At 39.7% G+C, this 27,834-nt stretch overlaps 1 protein-coding gene across 1 annotated transcript in view; it reads left to right on the plus strand.

Moving 5' to 3' along the window:
* Positions 1-1,889: 1,889 nt before the first annotated feature.
* LOC130929845 (Krueppel-like factor 6) overlaps positions 1,890-27,834 on the plus strand; it is a 33,254-nt gene continuing 7,309 nt past the window's right edge. The window contains exons 1-3 of the mRNA XM_057857426.1: positions 1,890-2,132; positions 19,447-20,005; positions 27,534-27,657. Coding sequence (XP_057713409.1) covers positions 2,031-2,132; positions 19,447-20,005; positions 27,534-27,657 — 785 coding nt within the window. The 5' untranslated portion in view covers positions 1,890-2,030. The remainder of the gene's footprint in view (positions 2,133-19,446; positions 20,006-27,533; positions 27,658-27,834) is intronic.

Here is a 27,834-nt window from a genome sequence, read left to right on the forward strand (position 1 = left end):
TTGGAAGATAAATCTCCATCCCAGTCTCAGGTCTAGTGCAGATACCAACAGGTTTTCTTCCAGAATGTTCCTGTATTTGGCTGCATCCATCTTCCCGTCAATTTTAACCATCTTCCCTGTCCCTGCTGAAGAAAAGCAGGCCCAAACCATGATGCTGCCACCACCATGTTTGACAGTAGGGATGGTGTGTTCAGGGTGATGAGCTGTGTTGCTTTTACGCCAAACATCGTTTTGCATTGTGGCCAAAAAGTTCAATTTTGGTTTCATCTGACCAGAGCACCTTCTTCCACATGTTTGGTGTGTCTCCCAGGTGGCTTGTGGCAAACTTTAAACGAGACTTTTTATGGATATCTTTGAGAAATGGCTTTCTTCTTGCCACTCTTCCATAAAGGCCAGATTTGTGCAGTGTACGACTGATTGTTGTCCTATGGACAGACTCTCCCACCTCAGCTGTAGATCTCTGCAGTTCATCCAGAGTGATCATGGGCCTCTTGGCTGCATCTCTGATCAGTTTTCTCCTTGTTTGAGAAGAAAGTTTGGAAGGACGGCCGGGTCTTGGTAGATTTGCAATGCTCTGATGCTCCTTCCATTTCAATATGATGGCTTGCACAGTGCTCCTTGAGATGTTTAAAGCTTGGGAAATCCAAATCCGGCTTTAAACTTCTCCACAACAGTATCTCGGACCTGCCTGGTGTGTTCCTTGGTTTTCATAATGCTCTCTGCACTTTAAACAGAACCCTGAAACTATCACAGAGCAGGTGCATTTATACGGAGACTTGATTACACACAGGTGGATTCTATTTATCATCATCGGTCATTTAGGACAACATTGGATCATTCAGAGATCCTCACTGAACTTCTGGAGTGAGTTTGCTGCACTGAAAGTAAAGGGGCTGAATAATATTGCACGCCCTACTTTTCAGTTTTTTATTTGTTAAAAAAGTTTAAATTATCCAATAAATGTTGTTCCACTTCACGATTGTGTCCCACTTGTTGTTGATTCTTGACAAAAAAATTAAATTTCATAATTTTATGTTTGAAGCCTGAAATGTGGCGAAAGGTTGCAAGATTCAAGGGGGCCGAATACTTTTGCAAGGCACTGTATACACACATATATATACATATACATATATATACATATATATATATATATATATACATTTATATATAGATACACATATATATAGATACATATATATATATAAAGTAAATTACATGCAATGACACTTTTCGGCCACCAGGGGGGCCTGCCCCCCTTAAAATCCGCTTATGCCCCTCACTGTATATTCTTGTTGAATTACTTTTAATCAGACTTTAATTTCTTTAAAACGACTTTTTTTTTTTTTTTCATTTTCTATTTGCAAAGAAAAAGATTTTGTTCGTTCCTAAAAGTGGAAATACTGCATTATTTCACGTACATAGTATGTCAGACAGATGCAAGCAAAAAATGTAGATCAGTTTGAGATTTGCAGTGAGAATTTGGAGACCTCCATCAAACAAGAGGAATCAGCGGTACGTCCGCCTCCCGCCTAGCCGGCGAGCGGCGTCTGATCCCGGCTGCGCCTGCTCTGTTCGTGCCGCTTCTTCTTCCTAGCGTCACCCCTCGCTGCACAGCGCTCTCTCGCTCTCTCTCGCGTTTGACTTCGCGCTTGTGTTGAGTTATATAGCGGCCTAAAAATAGCTCCGGGGAGCCGCTCGGGGTTTCGCAGCCAACCAGGCCGGGGCCGAGGCTCGGTCCGAGCGCCGGTATTGGCGGTGGAGGCGGCGGCGGGCGGGCCGAGAGTTCCCCGGAGCTTATTGGGCGGACGGCCTCGCAACGTCACGGCGTCACGTGGTGCGTGTTCGTGTAGAGTTGTAACCGCGAGGAAAAGGAGGGGGGGTGAGAGGAAGACGCGAGTTGGAGGGAGCTGCCACTCCGGTGCGGACTTGAGTCAGTGTGCGCTGCGCTCCGGATCCAGCGCGACGTACATGCGCACGCTCGCTGGCACGCACGCACGTACGTACGACCACCGGCCGGGCAGCTCGCTGAGATGGACGTCATCCCCATGTGCAGCATCTTCCAGGAGCTGCAGATCGTGCACGACACCGGATATTTTTCCGCTTTACCGTCCCTGGAGGAGTATTGGCAGCAGGTAATAACTCCTCACGATCATATTAGAAAGAGCCGCAACTTGCCTTTGCGTCACTTTAAATACTTTGCATGCTCGACGGTCGTACGCGCGCGCTCGTGGAGCTGTCAAACGCGCACGCGCGCCGACTGACAGCTCTCTCACCCTCTCCAGCTGACGTTATTTCTTCTCCGCCCGCTTTCAAATGGAACCTTTTGTTGTCATTATCTTATGGGAGCGGAATGCCGCTTCTGGCCGACCTCCACCAATTGGCAGGCCAAGTTCCAGGGATAGACGTGCGTGCGCACGGAGCTGTCACGTGCACGCGCGGTGACTGACAGCTTTCGTTTTCATGAAAAAAAAAAAAAAAAAAAAAGTTAACCCTTTCAGGGACAGTGGTCACCACTCAAAAGTTGACTTTTAACCCTTTATAGGGCAAGTTACTTTTTGGTCATTTAAAAAAAACTTTTTATGACACTTAAGGTCAAGTGACTATTTTTGGTCATTAAAAAAACTTAAACATTCATTCATTCATTTTCCGAGTTGCTTATCCTCACAAGCGTAGCGGGGGTGCTGGAGCCTATCCCAGTTAACTATGGGCAGTAGGCAGGGTGCACCCTGAATCGGTCACCATGCAGTCAACCAACTTTTCGTGATTAATTCTTGTATTGTATAGGTTATTTTCATATTAATATACAGTATTTACTAAAGATGACCCGATCGATCGGCATCCCGATCACGTCATTTTCAAAGTATCAAATCGGCAAAAAAATATCGGACATGCCTTTTTTAAATAACTATATATTTTTTAATTAAATTGTTTTGTAATTGTATTTACCGTTACAGACAAAATGTCTTACATTCATCCAGAGTCTTTAGTTTTGGCTCAAAGTAGGGCTATCAAATTTATCGCGTTAACAGCGGTAATTAATTTTTTTTTTAATTAATCACGTTAAAATATTTAATACGATTAACGCATGCGCTGCACGACTCACTCACGCATTGTCACATTCAATCTATAATGGAGCCGTTTTATCTGTATATAGAGCTAATAGGCAGCGTAAAATGAGTAGAGAGAATTTTGGCAGTCTTTGGAGCCTCTTTTTAATTTGCGAGAGCCTTAAAATCCCTTTCTCAACAACTAGAAATCTCATGGGAAGCAATGTGGGTAAGAACGGTAGTGGTTGATCTTTTCCTTAACACCCTATGATACTTCCCTTCAAGATATATCAATTGGTGCCACTACGCACAGTCATGGTTGCACTTCCCATTATGCATTTGGGCAGAACAGTTAAATGGCTACAGGATCACTTACTGAAAGCTCAACTAATACACTAGATGGCAATATTTAGTCACAATATACAAAGTCACATTTATCCTTTAAGAATTACAAGTCTTTCTATCTGTGGATCCCTCTCACAGAAAGAATGTTAATAATGTAAATGCCATCTTGAGGATTTATTGTCATAATAAACAAATACAGTACTGATGTACTGTATGTTGAATGTATACATTCGTCCGAGTTTTATTCATTTTTTTCTTAATGCATTGCCAAAATGTATATGATCGGGGAAAATTATCGGGAATGATTGGAATTGAATCGGGAGCAAAAAAAAAGCAATCGGATCGGGAAATATCGGGATTGGCAGATACTCAAACTAAAACGATCGGGATCAGATCGGGAGCAAAAAAAACATGATTAGAACAACCCTAGCCCAATGAATACAATGTTAGTAAGAACTAAATTAATGAATAATTAATGAAACTAAAATAAATAAAAACAGAAATACGCTGTTTACAGCCCTGAGTAACACTCGTAAGTAGTTTTTTTTCTTCATAATATTTAACTTTGCATGCCATTGACGGGGATAGACGTCCAATTCACATGAACTGAAAGGAACGGCTGTGACCGGCCAGTGCCATTGACGCCCTGTCAATGGCGGACAACGAGTTAACCCTATAATGCCTTAACCTAGAAATAATGAATATTTGTTCATAAAATTATTGTAAGTACACCGCTGCATAACATTGTCCTTTTTTTTTTAATATTAAAGAAAAAAAGTAATATACTGTAGATCAATGTAGTGAAGGACTGTATATAAATGAAATACTGTATAACTTTTTTAACATTGTCTTGTTTGTAACAGAAAAGACTTAAAGCAAATCAATTTGCCTGTATTTTAAAAAAAGTTCATCCAAATTGTAAAAATACAGTCAAGCTATATTTTTTAAACTTTTTATACCAAAACATAAAATGTAATCAAATAGATAAATAACAATAAATTCAAACTAATTATCAAGGACAATATGCCAAACCATTTGCCCGAAAAAAACAAAAATGAACCCCTTCAGACCTAAGCATGCTGCTGAAGGACATGATGCGTTCGCATCTCTAAAACACCGAATTTAGTTGGTATTACGACTAGGGTTGTTCCGATCATGTTTTTTTGCTCCCGATCCGATCCCGATCGTTTTAGTTTGAGTATCTGCCGATCCCGATATTTCCCGATCAGATTGCTTTTTTTTTATGCTCCCGATTCAATTCCAATCATTCCCGATAATTTTTCCCGATCATATACATTTTGGCAATGCATTAAGAAAAAAATGAGTAAAACTCGGACGAATATATACATTCAACACAGAGTACATAAGTACTGTATTTGTTTATTATGACAATAAATCCTCAAGATGGCATTTACATTATTAACATTCTTTCTGTGAGAGGGATCCACAGATAGAAAGACTTGTAATTCTTAAAGGATAAATGTGACTTTGCATATTGTGACTAAATATTGCCATCTAGTGTATTTGTTGAGCTTTCAGTAAATGATACTGTAGCCATTTAACTGTTCTGCCCAAATGCATGATGGGAAATGCAACCATGACTGTGCGTAGTGGTACCAATTGATATATCTTCTCTGCGTTGGGAAATAACATAGGGTGTTAAGAAAAAGATCAATTACTACCTTTCTTCCCCACATTGCTTCCCACGATATTTCTAATCATAGGGAGAGGGATTGTAAGGCTTTAGCCAATTAAAAAAAGGCTCCAAAGGCTGCCAAAATTCACTCTACTCATTTTACACTGCCTTTTAGCTCTATATATAGGTAAAACGGCGCCATTATAGATTGAACGCGACAATGCGTGAGTGGGTCGTGCAGCGCATGCGTTAATTGCGTTAAATATTTTAACGTGATAATTTTTTTTTTTAATTAATTACAGCCGTTAACGGGATAAATTTGGTAACCCTACCTTAAGCCTAAACTAAAGACTCTGGATGAGTGTAACATATTATGTCTGTAACGTTAAATACAATTAGAAAACGATTTAATTAAAAAATATATATACAGTATGTTAAAAAAAAAAGGCATGTCCGATATTTTTTTGCTGATTCCGATACTTTGAAAATGACGTGATCGGACCCGATCGATCGGGATATCTCTATCTATAACATTGCTAAATCCTGATTTATTTATTTTTTCTCGTGGAACCTGCAGATTTCAAAATTCTGAATGCGTCCAAATCTTGAAATTCTACCTGTATCAAATGTGATACATTTGGCTATAAAGGGTTGAAAATAAATAAATAAATAAAAAATAACTTAAATATTTTACATTCATTCATTTTCCGAGTTGCTTATCCTCACAAGTGTTGCGGGGGTGCTGGAGCCTATCTCAGCTAACTAAGGGCAGTAGGTGTGGTACACTCTGAATCGAAATCCAGCGAATCCCAGGGCACAAGGAGACAAACAACCAATTTACATATTAGCAATACAGTATAATATTTTCATCATTAGTTATTGGATTTTTTTAAGGTTATTTTCATATTCAACGATGAATACAATGTTAATAAAAAGTAAATTAATGAAATGAAAAACTACAAACAGAAATATGCTCTGTTTACAGCTCTGAGTAAATGTCTAAAGTAGTTTTTTTCCCCATAATATTTAACTCTTTGCATGCCATTGACGGGGATAGACGTCCAATTCACTTGAACTGAAAGGACCGGCCATGAATGCTCATCTTCCAGTGCCACGATGTCCAGCGCTGTCAATGGTGGCCAATGAGTTAACTCTATAATGCCTTACTCCAGAAATATTTAACACAAAATTCAACAGCCTTCAACATGAAGCAATTGTCAGAGAATCCCAAAATTTGAAAAATAAGGTCGTAATGGAACCTTTTTTTCATATACATATATATATTTTTTTTTTTTTACATTTGAAAGTATTATGTGGTCCTTTAACATACAGTGGAGCAAATAAGTATTTAGTCAACCACTAATTGTTCGTGTTCTCCCGCTTGAAAATATTAGAGAGGCCTGTAATTGTCAACATGGGTAAACCTCACCCATGAGAGACAGAATGTGGAAAAAAAACAGAAAATCACATTGTTTGATTTTTAAAGAATTTATTTGCAAATCATGGTGGAAAATAAATATTTGGTCAATACCAATAGTTCATCTCAATACTTTGTTATGTACCCCTTGTTGGCAATAACGGAGGCCAAACGTTTTCTGTAACTCTTCACAAGCTTTTCACACACTCTTGCTGGTATTTTAGCCCATTCCCCCATGCAGATCTCCTCTAGAGCAGTGATGTTTTGGGGCTGTCGTTGGGCAACACTGACTTTCAACTCTCTCTGGAGATTTTCTATGGGGTTGAGACCTGGAGACTGGCTAGGCCACTCCAGTACCTTGAAATGCTTCTTACGAAGCCACTCTTTTGTTGCCCTGGCTGTGTGTTTGGGGTCATTGTCATGCCGAAAGACCCAGCCACGTCTCATCTTCAATGCCCTTGCTGATGGAAGGAGATTTTCACTCAAAATCTCTCGATACATGGCGCCATTCATTATTTCCTTTACACAGATCACCCGTCCTGGTCCCTTTGCAGAAAAACAGCCCCAAAGCATGATGTTTCCACCCTCGTGCTTCACAGTGGGTATGGTGCAATTCAGTATTCTTTTTCCTCCAAACAAGAGAACCTGTGTTTCTACCAAAAAGTTCTATTTTGGTTTCATCTGACCATAACACATTCTCCTAGTCCTCTTCTGGATCATCCAAATGCTCTCTAGCGAACCGCAGACGGGCCTGGACGTGTGCTTTCTTCAGCAGGAGGACACGTCTGGCAGTGCAGGATCTGAGTCCCTGGCGGCGCATTGTGTTACTGATAGTAGCCTTTGTTACTGTGGTCCCAGCTCTCTGTAGATCTTTCACTAGGTCCCCCCGTGTGGTTCTGGGATTTTTGCTCACTGTTCTTGTTATCATTTTGACACCACGGGGTGAGATCTTGCATGGAACCCCAGATCGAGGGAGATTATCAGTGGTCTTGTATGTCTTCCATTTTCTAATAATTGCTCCCACGGTTGATTTCTTTACACCAAGCGAAAAGTGAAGAGTTACAGAAAACGTTTGGCCTCTGTTATTGCCAACAAAGGGTACATAACAAAGTAATGAGATGAACTTTTGGTATAGACCAAATACTTATTTTCCACCATGATTTGAAAAGAGTAAAAGTAATATGTAGAATAAAAAGAAAAAAATGTAACGACTAGTGTAGCCCAAAGTAGGAGAGTAAGATTAGCGTTTCTTCTTCACAAATCTACTCAAGTAAAAGTAAAAAGTATGGCTTAGTAAAATGTCAGGGGAGTTCAAGTTTGAACTACAAGACAAGTGTTACCTCGATAGCTCGATTAGAGAAATGAATACGACCCCAACCTTGGATTGCTTTTCTTCGAAGGCTTTATGTACAAGAGCTCTTGGGTATAGACGTGGAGCCACGCACAAAGCGCCTCCCCGCATGTGGACAAAAGAGATTTTATGGGTTTACATCATAGAAACAAAACCGAAACTTACTATAGCAACTCCTGGTAAAAACATCTCAAGTTGCAGAAAAACATCTCTCATAGGGGAAAACCACCTCAAGTTATAACCTTGAACACCGGCTGGCTAGAACGATGATAAAAAACCACAGTCCTACCTTGTATTCATCCAGGGCATGTTGAAAAAGAGGAACATAACAGTCCATATTTGGGCATAGCTACAATGTTCTCATGTAAGCATAACAAAAGCATACAAGATATGATGTATAATAATTGTGTTTTAAGCATGAATAAAATTCACTCACATAAAACTACTCAAAAATTCAGTGGTAACTCTGCTTATGAAATTAATTTGTTCTGGAAGTAGTTTCTTAACTTGAAAACTCTGTAAGTAGAGACACATATTTCATGTAAATGACAAGACAATAATCTAATTGTAACATGTATTTCTTACATGTTTTGCTGCATTTTTTATGCATTATAAAAGATTTATGTCTAAATTTTGGGGGGCTTGGAACTAGGGCTGCAGCTATCGAATATTTTAGTAATCGAGTATTCGACTGAAAATTCTATCGATTAATCGAGTAATCGGATAAAACATTTTTTAGGTAAAGAGCAATTATAAATACACATGAGAAAAACGACATTTCACCTAAGACTGAACCATTTTCAGACAATGTCAATAAAGACAATAAAGACATGTCTTTATTTTCGATGTACATTGTTGAAAACAGCAAACAATTGCATCTCAGACGTGACTTGAAAAAAAAACAACGAATTCACGGCTTACACTCAAAAAACTTCCAGATCTTATAAAAATAAATAAATAAACTATATTTCTTACCAAAAAATGTCATTACGCTGACACATATCACTTAAAAAGTTCGATGTTTTCCCCACGTGTTTCAATTGAATTTCCATTTGTGTCAAGCTATTTTTAAGTTCTAGTTAAGTTTTAAGTTAGTCTAAATTGTAAGTCCTGATAGGATTTTGTGTTTTTGCAGTGTTCAAAATAGGGCTGCAACTATCGATTATTTTACTAGTCGATTTATCGATGAAGTACTTAGTTCGAATAATCAAGTAATCGGATAAGGAACATAAAAAAATGAAAATACCTGAACTGAGCCTCAAACGGTATGAAAAAATAAATGAGGATCTATGTACAACAAAAAAACAATTGGCTAAGTTACATAGCAAAAGTCCGCTAGCTCAAATGCTATAAAATGCTAAAAAAAAATTTTTTTACCATGCTCTTAACAAATGGTTCAAACGTACACCCAGGGCTGGCCCAGCCTATACGCAGACTATGCAGCTGCTTAGGGCCCCTGACCACTAGGGGGCCCCCAATCTGGCAATTGTTTAATTTATATTCTATTTTGTTGACTACGGTTTGCTTTATTTGACTTTTGTGAGTTTTGATACTTGATTACAAGCTTAAAAAAATAAAAGTTCCTTAACTTTTTTCTTTCCTCTTTTAGAAAAAGGTTTGGCGCTATCTACTGTAAGTACTGACAATCATTTGGGGTGAGAAGTTTGAAGTATGCAGATCAACAAAATCTGATTAATATACAAAATATGGACGTATGTGTTGGATTGCATGTATTGGTTTCACAGTACACTGTGAAGAAATGGTGGGCCAAAAATATAGGCCCCTTTGCATTATTTTGCTTAGGGCCCCCAAATGGCCTGGGCCGGCCCTGCGTATGCCCACAAAAAACAGCTAAATATACCTATAAAGTAAAATAGAAATGCATTTTAAAAAAAAAACATTTGCTCAAACAAAAATTTAGCTTATGTTGGTCTTAACAGACAGCAGCTGGATTCAGCCATGTGAAATGAGGCAAACTAGAGGGCAGTGTATCCACCCAAATCAATGCAACTAAATGCAAACATTTTCGAAAAACAAACCATTACAACGCCACTATAATTAAACGAATACTCGAAGCAGCAAATTTAATTCGAATCTTTTTTTTTCTAATCGAATACTCGAGTTAATGCAGCACTACTTGGAACAGATTAGGGCATTTACATGAAATACGTGCCTCTACTTACAGAGTTTTCAAGTTTAGAAACTACTTCCAGAACCAATTATTGTGCAATAAACATGAAATCAGAGTTGTCCATAACGTAAAAAACCAAGACTAGAGTAAAGAATAAAAGTTGATACACTCATGTAAAGCTGTCGGAACACGAGGGCCGAATAAAGATTACGCCGGGATACACACATACACATACAGTAGAAGTTCCTCTTAGCCAACTGGATGTCAGGAATGCCAGGCAATAGCCAATAGCAGAGCTGCTATAAGTATGTTCACATTCAGTGAACTCTGGGAGTGGCGAGTACCAGCCATAATGTATCTTTGCTTTTCTTATCCTGAAATTTCTTTCTTAACAAGAGGCAATAATTTCCCGTATGTAGAGACGTTCATAAGTAGAGGGACCTCCGTACATTTTTCTCAAAAAATTACTCAAGTAAATGTAACGGAGTAAACGTAATGTATTACTACCTATATCTGGTAATTACATTGTAATGACATAGTAATAACATTTGAAAAAAAATAGTCAACTCACTGGCTGCCATTGACGGCGCTAGACCATCCAGTCCATTTAAAGTGGGAGGATTCGTTCATTTGCTGCCAACCCTCTCACGTCTCCTAGTGATAAACTCATTGAAATTCCCAGTAGAAGGATGACTGTACGCCACACGATTGGACGTCTATCGCCGTCAATGGCAGACAATGATTCACAGAGTAGATTTTACAGTATTCACCCCCAACCCCCAAATCCTTTCAGGTCTCCTGCGTGCGATGTTATTTCTAGCCGTGCCTCCAAATGCATTATTAAATCCACATTATGCTGAATAATTGATGCCGCTAAAAGATCTACAAGCACTTGGCCCGCAGACACCACTCGGGAACGTTACATTGGGAATGTTCGTCGAGCGAGACAACATCACTTCCTGCTTTGGGATCTTCTGCCACGCCGATTTAAGCTCTTTTGATTTCTACTGCTGTGCGATACGGGGAAAAAAATCGGATCACCTTAACGGCCGTTTCACGTCACGATATAATACTTTTTCAGATTATTTGGTGAAAAATGATACCATTACAACTAAAGATGCCGATCGATCGGGTACGATCGCTTCATTTTCAAAGTATCGGAATCGGCAAAAAAATATCGGACATGCCTTTTTAAATTCTTTTTTTTATTATTAAATCGTTTTCTAATTGTATTTAACGTTACAGACAAAATGTGTTACACTCATCCAGAGTCTTTAGTTTTGGCTTAAAGTAGGGCTATCAAATTTATCGCGTTAACGGCGGTAATTAATTTTTTAAAATTAATCACGTTAGAATATTTAACGCAATTAACGCATGCGCTGCAAAACCCACTCACGCATTGTCGCGTTCAATCTATAATGGTGCCGATTTACCTATATATAGAGCTAAAAGGCAGTGTAAAATGAATAGAGTGAATTTTGGCAGTCTTTGGAGCCTTTTTTTAATTGGCTAAATCCTTAAAATCCCTCTCTCAACTATTAGAAATATTGTGGCAAAGCAATGTGGGAAGAATGGTAGTAGTTGATCTTTTTCTTTACACCCTATGTTATTTCCCAACGCAGAGAAGATATATCAATTGGTGCCCCTACGCACAGTCATGGTTGCACTTCCCATCATGCATTTGGGCAGAAGTTAAATGGCTGCAGTATCATTTACTGAAAGCTCAACAAATACACTAGATGGCAATATTTAGTCACGATATACAAAGTCACATTTATCCCTTAAGAATTACACGTCTTTCTACCCGTGGATCCCTCTCACAGAAAGAATGTTAATAATGTAAATGCCATCTTGAGGATTTATTGTCATAATAAACAATACAGTACTTATGTACTGTATGTTGAATGTATATATTCGTCCGAGTTTTATTCATTTTTTTCTTAATGCATTGCCAAAATGTATATGATCGGCAAAAATTATTAGGAATGATTGGAAGTGAATCGGGAGCAAAAAAAAAAAAGCAATCGGATTGGGAAATATCAGGATCAGCAGATACTCAAACTAAAACGATTGGATCGGGAGCAAAAAAACATGATCGGAACAACCCTAATTTCAACTCATTTTTTGAGTTGATGTTAACATCTGTATATCTGTATAAGCCGGATAAAGTCAGCAAAGCACTCGGACGTCTGACATCGTCATTTCGTAGCTTAGCTCGCTGTCTAGCTAGGACTTAGCTCCAACGTCTTGGCGTGGACAGTACAGTCACACATAATAAATGTTTTTGGATAGTTATTTTGAGATTTGGGGGGGTAATTAGGTGTACTTAAATATTTTCATAACATTTGTGATGATATGTCGACTGACAAATAGTTGAATGACACCTCTTATATCTTGAGGGTGTCTGTATTGCTTTCACCAGCACTAATTTAATTTTGAGGAGGGTGGCTGCCACAAAAAAAAAAAAAAAAAAAAACCTACAAATCAGTCAGCACGGATGCTTTACACCGTACGTCAGTTCCCCCTTTCCCCATTCCATATAAAGTCGATACTGACGCTTTTGCGCGAATTCTGCAAAGATGGCAGAGCAACAAAAGAGACAAAAAGTTTTGTCTGAGGAGGAAAAAGAAAAGGAGGCTACCAAGATATACAGAATAAACATTGGCTAGGCTTTCACTCGCTCGTGCTCGCTTAGCCACACTCAGGCACACGGTTGCTAACGGTAACATGCTATTGTTCAGCCACAACTGGATTCATTACTTTATTATCATTATGTTATAATTTCATCCTTCACACAGCCGCTGGAAACAGAAATGTTGTTTAATCCTTCTGTAGGCGACCATCAGCATTTTATGACACTATGCGGGTGTGCTGGGTAACCCTTAAGACGAAACACTACAACTTATGTCCACCGGCGTCACTAAAATCGACCAAAACTGAAAAGTTATCACGTGTTTTAATGTTTAATTTTGTTTAATTCCGATTTACGCGGAAATTCAGGTTACGTCGCCAGCATAGGATTGGAAGTCATTCGTAACCTAGGGACTGCCTGTGTGTATATGTAAATATATATTAGTGCTGCAACGATTAATCGATTAACTCGAGTATTTGATTCGAAAAAAATATTCGAATTAAATTGTGTTGCTTCGAGTATTCGTTTTATTAAAGTGGTGTTGTAATGGTTTATTTTGAAAGTGTTTGCATTTAGTTTTATTGATTAGGGTGGTTACACTGCCCTCTTGTTTGCCTCATTTCACATGGCTGAATCCAACTGCTCCCTGTTAAGACTAACGTAACCAAGTTTTTGTTTGAGCTAATTTTTTTAATGCATTCGTAATTTAGTTTATAGGTATATTTAGCCATTATTTAGCCGGAATATGTGTCTGAACCCTTTGTTAAGAGCATTATATAAAAAAAAAAAACAGGAGCATTTTAGAGCATTTAAGCTAGCGGACTTTCGCTATGTAAAGTTAGCCAATTGTTCTTTTGTTATACATAGATCCTCATTTTAAAAAATGTATACTGTTTGAGGCTCAGCTCAGGTATTTCAATTTTTCATGTTCCTTATCCGATTATTCGATTATTCGAACTTATTGTTGAAAAAGATGACAGTAACAAAAAAAAATACGATTAAGCGATAGTTATGAGGTACATATCCGTGACCTATTTATTTATCTAGGGGGTTGCGCAGTGTCTGTAAACAGGGGTCTACAGGGTAAAACGGACAAATTAAAAATAGTTTGAGACTTAATGCACCATGAAACTGCTATGGCAGCATATAGACATGTTGCTCTATCAAATGTTTTCATCAACGATGATGACAACCAAAACCACTTTTTACATGACGAAGACAAGACGATAACGAACTAAAAACGTGTTTTGGGAGACCATAACATAATGAGACGAATGCCACATCTGACGAGACGAAAATGTAAAATAGTTTTGGTCACACATTTACGTGTAGTTAGCCTGCATCGGAGCAGTGTCTGGTTGTGTCACTCGTGACGTGCTGCCCCCCCTCTCCCGAATCACCAGTGTGTCATTTTCAGTCTCCATGCAGGCTTGCACACACGGTAAATTTTGTTTTCATGGCCAGAGAGTATATGCAATGTCGCTTTAGCCTTTAACACTGGAACTACCGGGTTTTTTTGGGGGGCTGTAAAGAAATACCAGAGAGGCGTCAAATGACCCAAATACCAAACTAACAACTTGGCTTTGACAAACAATAGACCACTCAAACAAGCAATCGAGCATTCTAGGTGTGAATGGGAGGGGGGCGTTCCATCTGTATAGCTGCAATTAGCATCTTGAATATTTACAAATCCAGACTTGTTAACTCCTGGGGTAGTGTAAAAATGATGAGAGGGACATGTGTCATGAAACTATGACTTGCATCCAGAACTGTAGCTAAACCAGACTGTCTACATTTTAGAAAATTGAGTGTTAGAACATCTGGGACAAATCCCATCAAGCACTTTTATTTTGTCTTCACAAGTCCAGCATTCAGTTTTCAAGGTTCACAGTATATTCCGTTAAAGCGCACAATGTTCAAAGAACTACTGTATCTACAGCAGCTCAAACAGCTATTTTGTCACAGCAAACACAAGCTTTGGTATAGACCCTACCCACGTGACGTCACAACTCCTTCCTCCTGACTGGTGCCGCTCCAATTGTCCGTCAACACATCATGTTTCCCTGTTACGGCTACGTACATTCCTCCTATTTACGACGTGTTTTTCTGCTCGTTAACATTAATAATCAAAATGGTGAAGGCGTGCGTGGCGGTCGGTTGCAATAACAGAGAAGATAGATGGAGAAGACGGAGAGACTTGAAGTTCTACCGGATTCCGAGAGACCCGGAGAGAAGAGAGCGAGATGGGCTGCTGCAATTCGACGAGAAAACTGGGCTCCAAACGATTACCACAGATTATGTAGTAGTATATCTGGTAAGATGCATTTAATATATATTTAGAGGGTTTTGGGCTGACAACCACAATTAAGATCATTGCTAGGCTAATCGCCAAACAACATACACGTATGTATGTAGTGAGAGTGCTATCGCTAAACCATATAAACATTAAAAGCCCTAACTCCATTGACAAACGACATGAAATACATTACACTTGACAGTGGATGTTAGCAATAACAAAAGATTTTGAATGGAAAATTTCGTAGCTCACCTTTCCAAGCACAAGATAGATTCCTGCCGAATTTTCGTGGACGAGGACCTGTTTCACCCAACCAGCAACGAAGTATTTATAAGCCTCCAAGCTCTTGAAGTTTTTCAAATTTTCGTGAGAATAGGCTGATTTTGTGTGGACAAGATAATTGTAAATATCAGGGTAGCTAGCAGATGTCAGGCAAATACGGCGGAGACAGCGGGTCGAAAAACATCGATTTAGGCATCAAATATGGATCTGGCGAATGGATAAACTGAAGCTTTTCCACATAACGCCTTTTATGCAACGCATCAAGTGAGTTTACGGCATCGGAAAGCACCGGGTCTTCCATGAAATGCATTATAAATTGCTCGATCAATTGAGACCATTGATAATACAGACACAAAATGACGGACAAGGGGGCGGAACCATACAGCGAGCACGTGATTTTGTGACGTCGGTGGGTAGGGTCTATACATTACATATAGGCAAACAGCAGCTTTTAGAAGATGTAAAAAGGTTGTCCACCCGATTGCCTGCCTGAGCGGTTTACTGTCCGACAAGCAACAGCTGTTTTTTCCAACCGGACAAGCCTATTTGAAAAGGATAGAGAAAATGACTTCTTAAGGTGTTCATTGCCTCAGACAACCATCTAATGGCAGCTTTCTGTCTCAATTTACACACACATACAGTGTATGTGAGACATACTGTAAGTCTGAATAAAGTATAGTTCCATGGATGAAGTTTAAAACAAAACAAAAAAACTGACTAGTGTGTTCCATTTGGTTTACACAGATGATAAAACTGGAAGAGTTGAAGGGACAAGTAAACACTTAAAAAGAAAAGTCACATCCTGTCAGTTGTTTGGTCGATTTTATGGTGACTTTTTCACCACGACTTGTCTTCTGGGCTTGAAAGTGACAACAGGCCAGCTGGAATAAAGGTTTGTGCTGACTGATCATAGCACACTAAATGTAACTTGTGGCATTAGCATAGCATTTGTGGTAGGCTAATGCTAATGGAAAACGTCCTCTTAAACTCTCTGACAACTTTTTTACTTGCATTTCGTGGCGTCCAGGTGGGCATAATTAATTAAAAATAATGTACTGTGTTCCTGTTAAGTGTGTATTATCAACAACTTGGTGTTGTCCTTGTTGATGCTACAATATGTGCTCGTCCGTATATGTTCATTCGAAATAGTTGGAAACCTTTATTTATTGGTGAAGATTTTTTTTTTGGTGTGTAAATTTTACAGACGAAAATATTTTTAGTAATGGTTGACTAAAACGAGACGAAATCAGTCTTGAGTTTTTGTCAACAAGAACTACAGGTCCTTCTAAAAAAATTAGCATATTGTTATAAAGTTCATTATTTTCTGTAATGTACTGATAAACATTAGATTTTATATATTTTAGATTCATTACACACATCTTAGGTAGTTCAAGCCTTTTATTGTTTTATTATTGGTGATTTTGGCAAAAAAAGTCAAGAAAAAAACAAAACTCCCTATCTCAAAAAATTTGCATATCATGAAAATGTACTCTAAAGAAGCTACTAACCTAATCATCTGAATCAACGAATTAACTCTAAACCCCTGTGAAAGATTCCTGATTTTTTAGGTGGTAATAAGCGGATTTAGTGACGGACTTTAGATGGCTATCAAATTTTAGGTCTGAGTCAATAATTACGCCAAGGTTTCTGACTTGATTTGTAGCTGTAAGTGACATTGTGCTAAGTTGCCTGCTTATCTTTGACCTTTCCGTTTTTTGGCCCAAAAATGATCACCTCTGTCTTCTCCACATTTAACCGGAGAAAATTCTGGCACATCCATTCATTGATTTGATGAATGCATTTACTCAGGGAGACTAAGGGACTATAATCATGTGGGGACACAGAAATGTACAGTTGTGTGTCATCTGCATAGGCGTTATAGGAGATGTCATACTGTTCCATTATCTGAGCTAACGGAAGCATATAGATGTTAAATAAGAGTGGTCCAAGAATTGCCCCTTGAGGGACTCCACACGTGAATTTGGTTCGTTCTGACTGATAGTTTCCGATTGACACAAAGAAATCCTTATCATGTAAATAGGATGTGAACCACTGAAGAATAGTGTCAGTAAGCCCTACCCACTGTTCCAATCTGCTGAGTAGTATGTTGTGATCAACCGTGTCGAATGCGGCCCTGAGATCCAATAGTAACAGAACAGATGATTTGCCTGCATCGGTATTCCGACGAATATCATTTAGGACTTTGATAAGTACGGTCTCGGTGCTGTGTTGTGGCCGAAATCCAGACTGAAATTAGTTAAAAAGATTGTTTTGCATCATAAAAGTCTGGATCTGTTCGAACCCTTTTGATAATTTTCCCCAGGAATGTCAGATTTGATATTGGCCTGTAATTGCTAATGGTTGAGGCATCCAGATTAGGTTTTTTTAGGAGAGATTTTATTACTGCAGTTTTTAAAGTCTGTGGAAACTCTCCTGTTTGGAGAGAAGTGTTTATAATCTGAAGTATGTCTGGGGCTATGCAATGAAAAACAGTTTTGAAAAAGTTTGAAGGAAGGATGTCAAGGCAGCATGTTGTATGACTATACAGTGCCTTGCAAAAGTATTCGGCCCCCTTGAATCTTGCAACCCTTCGCCACATTTCAGGCATCAAACATAAAGATATGAAATTTAATTTTTTTGTCAAGAATCAACAACAAGTGGGACACAATCGTGAAGTGGAAAAACATTTATTGGATAATTTAAACTTTTTTAACAAATAAAAAACTGAAAAGTGGGGCGTGCAATATTATTCGGCCCCTTTACTTTCAGTGCAGCAAACTCACTCCAGAAGTTCAGTGAGGATCTCTGAATGATCCAATGTTGTCCTAAATGACCGATGATGATAAATAGAATCCACCTGTGTGTAATCAAGTCTCCGTGTAAATGCACCTGCTCTGTGATATTCTCAGGGTTCTGTTTAAAGTGCAGAGAGAATTATGAAAACCAAGGAACACACCAGGCAGGTCCGAGATACTGTTGTAGAGAAGTTTAAAGCCGGATTTGGATACAAAAAGATTTCCCAAGCTTTAAACATCTCAAGGAGCACTGTGCAAGCCATCATATTGAAATGGAAGGAGCATCAGACCACTGCAAATCCACCAAGACCCGGCCGTCCTTCCAAACTTTCTTCTCAAACAAGGAGAAAACTGATCAGAGATGCAGCCAAGAGGCCCATGATCACTCTGGATGAAGTGCAGAGATCAACAGCTGAGGTGGGAGAGTCTGTCCATAGGACAACAGTCAGTCGTACACTGCACAAATCTGGCCTTTATGGAAGAGTGGCAAGAAGAAAGCCATTTCTCAAAGATATCCATAAAAAGTCTCGTTTAAAGTTTGCCACAAGCCACCTGGGAGACACACCAAACATGTGGAAGAAGGTGCTCTGGTCAGATGAAACCAAAATTGAACTTTTTGGCCACAATGCAAAACGATATGTTTGGCGTAAGAGCAACACAGCTCATCACCCTGAACACACCATCCCCACTGTCAAACATGGTGGCGGCAGCATCATGGTTTGGGCCTGCTTTTCTTCAGCAGGGACAGGGAAGATGGTTAAAATTGACGGGAAGATGGATGCAGCCAAATACAGGAACATTCTGGAAGAAAACCTGTTGGTATCTGCACAAGACCTGAGACTGGGACGGAGATTTATCTTCCAACAGGACAATGATCCAAAACATAAAGCCAAATCTACAATGGAATGGTTCAAAAATAAACGTATCCAGGTGTTAGAATGGCCAAGTCAAAGTCCAGACCTGAATCCAATCGAGATTCTGTGGAAAGAGCTGAAGACTGCTGTTCACAAACACTCTCCATCCAACCTCACTGAGCTCGAGCTGTTTTGCAAGGAAGAATGGGCAAGAATGTCAGTCTCTCCATGTGCAAAACTGATAGAAAAATACCCCAAGCGACTTGCAGCTGTAATTGGAGCAAAAGGTGGCGCTACAAAGTATTAACGCAAGGGGGCCGAATAATATTGCACGCCCCACTTTTCAGTTTTTTATTTGTTAAAAAAGTTTAAATTATCCAATAAATTTTGTTCCACTTCACGATTGTGTCCCACTTGTTGTTGATTCTTGACAAAAAATTAAAATTTTATATCTTTATGTTTGAAGCCTGAAATGTGGCAAAAGGTTGCAAGGTTCAAGGGGGCCGAATACTTTTGCAAGGCACTGTATAAATATGACTAAGACTAATAAGTGTTTTCGTCCAAAAGGGCTGTCAAAAACAACACTGGTTCAACGATATCTCCTACTACAAGAGGACATTCGTGCGTACTCGCATTCATGTTTTAATGTCTTTTTTTTAGACATGCTTGGAGCTGGAGCGCTACCTCCAGGCCGAGCCTTACGTGTCGGCGTCCGAGCTCAAGTTTGAAGGCCAGGAAGACCTTTGGAGCAAACTCATGCTGGCGTGCGGCGACAAAACGGCGGACCCCAAGCTGGCCAAGGAGGACGAGGACCCCAGAGAGAGCCGCGACCCAGTCGGCTGCTGCTTCCACTCGGACGCCAGCAGCGAGGCGTCGGACAGCTCCGAGGAACTGTCGCCCGCCCTGGACTTCGGCGCCGGCTCGCTGGCGGACCTCCTGGGCGACGTCCCCGAGGACTTGAGCGTCGCCGCCTGCGCCGTCATCATCGGGACGCCGCCCTCCTCGCCCGAGATGGCCAAGGAGGGCCCGACGGGGCCGCGCTCTTGGGGCCCCGTGCACGCCGTACCGCACCTGGCGGGGAAATCCCGGGCTGAGAAGCTCGCCGGAGAAGAGGCGTCACCTGAGGGCAGGAGGCGAGTCCACAGGTGTCTCTTCAACGGATGCAGGAAGGTGTATACCAAGAGCTCGCATCTCAAGGCGCACCAGCGCACTCATACAGGTATTGATTTCTATTTCTTTTTCAAACGATCAATCACCATTTTCTTCTCTGTTGGGAAATATGTTTCGTCATCGTGAGAATAGTTTGCACTCGTGAAAAAAGAAACATTCCCACACTTTGTTGTAGGGATTCTTTGCAAACCCGTCAATTACATTTAACCCTTTCGTGTACCTTTTTTTTTTCCTTAAATGTAATATTATATCAATATAAGACAGTGGTCTCAAACTTGTGGTAAGGGGCCGATTGCGGCCCACAGGTCAATACTTTGCGGCCCCTATTTTATTTCAAAGAACAAGAAGGAATTCGTCTCCATTTTGGGGACAAAAATCATTTACTTAAATAGAAAAAAATAATTTAAAAAAAATAACAAAAACATTTTTTTAATTGTAATAAGTTGGGGGAAAAAATTCTGAATAAAATTAATTTTTAAAAATTAAAATTAAAATAAAAAAAATGTGTATTTTTAAATATTTTATTTATTCATTATATTGTTTTGTTTTATAAATCTCTTCAATTCAATTCAATTCAATTCAATTTTATTTGTATAGCCCTCAATCACAACAGAGGTCTCAAAGGACTTTACAGAGGCAATATGATACACAATTAGAAATGAAGCAACAAAGATGAATAGATACAGTTCAAGTCCTGGGTATCCCCTATCCTTAAGACCCTCCATGCCGGCAAGGAAAAACTCCAAAAACTCCAGAGTCAATTGGGAGAAAAATGAGAAACCTTGGGGAGTACCACAGTCAGGAGAGATCCACTCCCAGGACGGATAGACAGGAACCCCAGAACGGCTAATGGAAATTAGCAAGCGAAATTATAGTCCGTAAAAATACAGTGGAGTAAAGGAGCAAGAAGAGGTCCCTCTAGTCAGATGAGACGGGGGTAGCAGCGAGGACGTCTATCCAGCCAGGGGTCCGGACAGTCAGGAGGCTGCAGCTGAAAAATAGCCCCTCCCCTCTGGGGAGGGGGGAAAGGGGACACCGGGTGACTAGTGATGAAGAGACTAGACAACTAGATATTAACATTGGAAAATAGAAATAAAGTAAGACAAGTGGTAGGTAGAGTAAGAAAAGGAGATAGAACTCAGCGGCTGTACTGCCCCCCAGCATTATAGCTTCTAGTGCAACTTAAACTGTGAGTCTATTCCGACTTCAACTAGCCTAACTATAAGCTTTGTCGAATAGGAACGTTTTTAATCTAATCTTAAATGTGCAAACTGTCTCGGCTTCTTTAATACTAGCTGGAAGCTGATTCCATAAAACAGGGGCTTGGTGGCTAAAGGCTCTAGCTCCGACAGTACTTTTATGAACCCTGGGAACTACCAGTAGACCTGCATTCTGAGATCGGAGTGTTCTGTTGGGGCGGTATGGAACCAGAGCATCGGTGAGATAAGATGGCCCCAACCCATTAATGGTCTTAAATGTAAGAAGGAGTATTTTAAATTTAATTCTAAACTCGACTGGAAGCCAGTGAAGTGCCTGGAGCACAGGGGTGATGTGCTCTCTTCTATTGGTTCCTGTTAAAAGTCTTGCTGCTGCGTTTTGGACTAGCTGAAGACCTTTTAGAGAGCTTTTAGGACAAGCTGCAAGTAGGGAGTTACAGTAATCCAATCTCGATGTAACGAACGCGTGAATTAATTTTTCTGCATCGCTTTTAGATAAAATATTTCTAATTTTGGCGATGTTGCGCAGGTGAAAGAAAGCCGTTCTACAGGTTTGTTTAATGTGTGCTTTAAACGATAAGTCAGGGTCAAATAAAATTCCTAGGTTTTTAACTGTGGCGCTGGAGGCTACACTTACATTGTCCAGAGTGACTATCTGGGCAGATAAAGAGTCTCTAACACTTTTCGAGCCTATTATAAGGACTTCTGTCTTTTCAGGGTTAAGTAGAAGATAGTTAGTGCTCATCCAGGTATTTATATCTCGGACGCAGGCGCTTAGTTTTTCTACTTGCCTGACCTGCTCAGGTTTAATTGATAAATACAGTTGTGTGTCGTCAGCGTAACAATGAAAGTTAATGCTATGTTTTCTGATGATGTTACCTAGAGGAAGCATATACAGCGTAAACAAGATGGGCCCGAGGACAGATCCTTGCGGCACACCATAACTAACTCTAGAGTACGATGATGATTGCTGGTTTACATTGACAAACTGGTACCTATTAGATAAATATGATTTAAACCAGCAGAGGGCTGCTCCTCTAATGCCTATGTCACATTCTAATCTCTGCAATAAGATATTATGGTCGATTGTGTCAAAGGCTGCGCTCAGGTCCAGCAGAACCAGGATCGAGACTAATCCAACGTCAGCGGCAAGTAACAAGTCATTAGTTACTTTAACTAATGCGGTTTCAGTGCTATGATGAGCTCGAAAGCCAGACTGGAACTGTTCAAATAAACTATTGTCCTGTAGGTGCTGACAGAGCTGTTTAATTACCACTCTTTCAAGGACTTTGGAGAGAAATGGTAAGTTAGAAATAGGTCTATAATTGGCCAGAATATCAGGATCAAGAGTAGGTTTTTTCAAGAGCGGTTTAATAACTGCATATTTAAAGGACTGCGGCACTATCTTGCGACCTATCTTAAATCTTTAGCTGCCATTGACGGCAATACACGTCCAATACACTTTTCCCTGTTGAGTTAAAAACTTTTGTCATAATTTTTTTTTTCTGTGACATGCTAATGCTACATGCTAACTGTGTTGATTATTAGTAGACGTCCAATCATTTTGAAGTAAGAGGTTGGCAGCGAAAATTCTTTCCATATCTGTCTTCGTTGCTGAAAGCAGGAAGAAAGCCAAAACGCTGATAATGCTACATGCTAAATGCTACTGTTACATTTCATATCAAATACTGTCAAGTTTTGTCAACTGCTATTTTGACTTCAGTTTTACACGAGTCTTGGTTGCTGAAAGCAGGAAGAAAGCGGAATTGATGCTTATGCTGCATGCCAAATGTTAATTTTTCGTGTCATGTCCAATGACATCAATGGTACGCGTGTTTGTCGCTTGAAGCAGGAACGAAGCGGAAATCCTGCTTTCGCTACATTCTAAGGCTATATGCTAAATGCTAACTATGCGTGTGTCGAATGGTAAGTGCTGTTTTGGCAAAACATACTGTATTTACCCGTGTCATTGAGAGCAAAAATATTGTTCGTGCTACATGCTAAATGCTAATGTTGCGTTCCATGTCGAATGGCGTCAAGTGCTGTTTTGGTTGTTCTGTTCCACACATGTCTTGAAAGAAAGCGGAAATACTGCTAATGCTACATGCTAAATGCTAAGTTTTGCGTGTGATGTCCAGTGACGTCAATGGCACGCGTGTTTGTCGTTAGAAGCATGAAGGAAGCGGAATTTTTTGCTTATGCTACATACTAAATGCTAATTTTGCGAGTCATCTCGAATGATGTCAATGGCGCGCGTGTTGGTCACTAGAAGCAGGAAGAAAGTGGAAATCCTGCGTATACTACTACTACTACTAATGCTATGTACTAAATGCTAATTTTGTGTGTCATGTCGAATGGCAAGTGCCATTTTGGCAAAACAGGTCAAGATAAATGACGAAAGCGAAAATGCTGCTAACACCACGTGCTAAATGCCAACGTTGCGTGCCATATCAAATGGCGTCACCTGCTGTTTTGGCACCTCTGTTCCACACGTGTCTTGGCAGAAAGCGGAAATACTGCTAATGCTACATGCTAAATGCTAATTTTGCGTGTCATGTCGAATGGAAAGTGCTGTTTTAGCAAAACAGATCCACCCTTGTCGTTGAAAGCGAAAATGCTGCTAATTGTACATGTTAAATGCTAATGTTGCGTTCCATGTCAAATGGCGTCAACTGCTGTTTTGGCTGTTCTGTTCCACACGTGTCTTGGAAAAAAGCAGAAACACTGCTAATGCTACATACTAAATGCTAATTTTCACGTGTCATGTCCAATTACGTCAATGGCACACGTGTTTGTCGCTAGAAGCAGGAAAGAAGGAGAAATCCTGCTTATGCTACATACTACTGCTATATGCTAAATGCTAATTTTGCGTGTCATGTCGAATGGCAAGTGCTGTTATGGCAAAACAGATCCACTCATGTTGTTGAAATGGAAAATTCCTCTGATGCTACATGCTAGTGTTGCATGTCATGCCCATTGACGTCAATGGCACATATGTTTGTCGCTAGAAGCACGAAGGAAGCGGAAATCCTGCTTATGCTACATTCTAATGCTATACAGTATGCTAAATGCTAATTTTGCGTGTCATATCAAATGGAAAGGGCTGTTTTGGCAAAAGAGATTCACCCACGTCGTTGAAAGCGAAAATGCTGCTAATGCTACATGGTAAATGCTAATGTTGCGTTCCAATCGAATGGCGTCAACTGCCACTTTGGCTGTTCTGTTCCAAACGTGTCTCGGAAGAAAGCAAAAGTGCTGCTAATGCTACATGCTAATTTTGCATGTCATGTCCAATGACGTCAGCGTGTTTGTCGCTAAAAGCAGAAAGAAAGTGGAAATCCTGCTTATGCTACATACCAGTGCTATATGCTAATTGCTAATCTTGCGTGTCTTGTTAAATGTCAAGTGCTGTTTTGGCAAAACAGGTCCAGACAAGTGGCGAAAGCGAAAATGCTGCTAATGCCACATGCTAAAAGCTAAAGTTGCGTGTCTTACCGAATGGCATCACGTGCTGTTTTGGCTCAAATGGTTTGTTATTAAGTTCAACTTGAACGTTTTGATGCAAAATGGGGAAAGCGCCCTTTGATGTTGTCAAACAGAGAATGTTTATCCTGCAAACACAGCTCACAATTCGGCCTGGGAACGCCGTCGGGGAGGGAAAAACCGAGCTGGGAATTGTGCCGTTTGCCATTTCTTTCCCCGTTGTGGCGACGCGCCATTCGTACTGTATGTGAGCCTCGTCAACTTTGACCTCCCCAGCGAGCTGTTTACAGCTGCGCTGCCGCCCATTAGCGGAGGAAGTCGCATTCCTCGCATCCTTGCCCGACCATGTGAGCTCACCCCCGACATTAATGCCACCAATAGAAGCACACGCACATTACATAAGTCGCATACCGCAGCGCCCCAGCTTGTTTTTCTGCTCAACTTGAACGAGTGGCTATAGAGTCTGCGGTTTTGCACGAAGCCAAAAATCAATTCATAAATCGTCTCTTGCTTTTAAACACTGTATAAAATTCGACTACTTATACAGATTCAATTGTGATTGATTGCCAGCAGCATTGTGTCATATTTTCTGCTGTATAAGTCACACCTGTGAAAACATTTTGCATTTCTTATTCTAATGTAAGTTATAATAATAAGATTTAGCTAAGCATGCACATTCAAAGCATGGGCATATTTCTGACCTCTGTGACCTTTGACCCTTTTACTTTATCACATCACCTACTATGCAAATTTATGTTAAATAGGATCATTCGTTATCAAGTTGGCGCAAAATTCCTTTTCTGACCTATGTAACCTTTGACCTCACTACCCCCCAAATTTAATCACTTCTACATTAAATGGATTGGACGTCTACTAGTGATAAACTAGTGATCAACTCATTTAGCATGTAGCAAAACAAACCATTATTAAAATTGATTTTTTTCATATTATAAACATATACCACAAGTTTCTTATTACCGTATTGGCCTGAATATAAGACGGTGTTTTTTGCATTGAAAAAAAACTGAAAAATTGGGAGCCGTCTTATATTCGGGGTCTAGACATTATACCCATTCACGACGCTAGATGGCACCAGATATCACTGAAGCGATGTTCTGTCATGACAGATCTCAGCTACTATCAAGTTTAACCAGTTTGCATTATTTTATTGCAATGATTTTCCTTATTCAGATTTGTTTCAAGAATACAGTTACAGTTAGACCTCACTTTGATGGTTAATGCAGTTATTGCAATTTTTTTGTTTTATTACAATAGATTGGTTTATTTACATTTCAAAAACCAGAAGCCATTCATTTACAAATGTGATCGCACTTTAGTTTACATATTTAAATGTTCAGATATTAAGATTTGGATGAGGCAAAATAACATGCTTTTTCTCTAAAATATATTGTTATAATCATTTGTTTCAGATGTACTGTAATTATTTTCTGTATAAAAATTAATTTGGTGTTCAAAAAGTCTTTTTTTTCAAACTTGAGTCTTGAAAAAGAGGGGGTCGTCTTATAATCAGGGCCGTCTTAAATTTGGGCCAATACGGTAGTACATGATATTTACATTTCACCTGCTAGCTTAGATAATAAATAGACATATACTGTGTTAGCTAGTGTTGCACCGATATTTTTTCGCTCCCAATATCAATTCCGACACCCGGCTGCGTGGTATCGATGCCAATACTGCACCGATCCATCGTCTTTTAATACAAAATGACTGCATACTCACATGACTAAAGTTAATGCTATCATGGCTAGGTCAGACATTGTTAAACTGATTGCCTGCCGTTGACAGTCAGTTTCCTGCAAGCCTAAACTGCTGAACATTTGTTTGATATATCACGTTAGCATTTAGCATGTAGCTTTAGCATGTTGCAGAACCTTTTACTCCGCCGCCTTAGACGTACCAATTCCTGTACAGAGCCAGGTGGTCCGAGCAGAAAAAACATTTTTGAAAAGTTAGGAAGAGTTAATGTCACTGCCCCAGCCTATACAGCTCAACACGTGATTTTTAAAATCTTTTGTAAAGCATCCTTGAGTGCCCTGAAAGGCGCTTGAAACTATTGCATTCATTCATTGAACATTTAGCATTTTAGCATTAGCACGTTAGCATTTAGCATGTAGCATTAGCATGTAGCATTAGCATGTCGCTGAAATATTCATGACAAAATACACTTATTTCTAACTCATTGGCTGCCATAGAAGCACTGATCGTAGTAAAAACATTTAAAAGGTTCGCACATACGTTAACTCATTGGTTGCCTTTGACATAAATAGCTGTCCAATCCATTCGATGTGGGAAACCCTCCCACTTCGAATGGATTGGACATCTATTAGCGATAAACTAGTGATCAACTCATTTAGCATGTAGCATTAGCATGTCGCGAAACAAAAGATAATGACAAAATAAAGTTGTATTTTCTCATCGGTTGCCATTGACAGCGCTAGACGCTAGGTGTTTTTGCTGTTATTTATTAACAATAGTATATTTTTTATATACACTGTACATGTATTGTGGATGGGCTTAATCTTATGAACTGCATCTGCCTTTTTTTTTAACCTGTACATAATTATAAATGACATATTTCATTGTCTTTGCTAGCAGCTATGTGTGTTCACTGCCTCAAAATTAAGTCTGTTTTATTTATGCACCATATGTTTGTGTCAAGTGGTGATGTATCACACCCCCTAATTCACCGTTACGACATTCAGTGGCCATTTCGCATCATTGAATTTCGAAGTATCAGCACTTAGTCGAGTCGTGTTTCGAAGAAATTGACGATTAAAGAAATCTTGCCCTCCTTGTCTGGAAGTTTTTGTGGTCCCGTCCTGAGCAATTGTGATGTTTTTTCTTTGTGGTTGACAGGTGAGAAGCCGTACAGATGCTCATGGGAAGGCTGCGAGTGGCGTTTCGCGCGTAGCGACGAGCTGACGCGCCACTTCAGGAAGCACACTGGAGCCAAGCCATTCAAATGCAGCCACTGCGACAGGTGACCGACAAAAAAACAACGCAATAACTTTTTCCAGAAACAAAAAAAAAAGGCTTGGATCTCACCACTTCTACCCTTTTTGCCTGTAAAACTTTATATTAATGTGACATGCTAATGCTAAATGCTAGTGTGAGAGCTCAAACAAATGGAAATATTTAGCAGTTTAGGCTGTTAAAA

Source organism: Corythoichthys intestinalis, chromosome 14, assembly GCF_030265065.1.
Source record: "Corythoichthys intestinalis isolate RoL2023-P3 chromosome 14, ASM3026506v1, whole genome shotgun sequence".
Classification (NCBI taxonomy): domain Eukaryota; kingdom Metazoa; phylum Chordata; class Actinopteri; order Syngnathiformes; family Syngnathidae; genus Corythoichthys; species Corythoichthys intestinalis.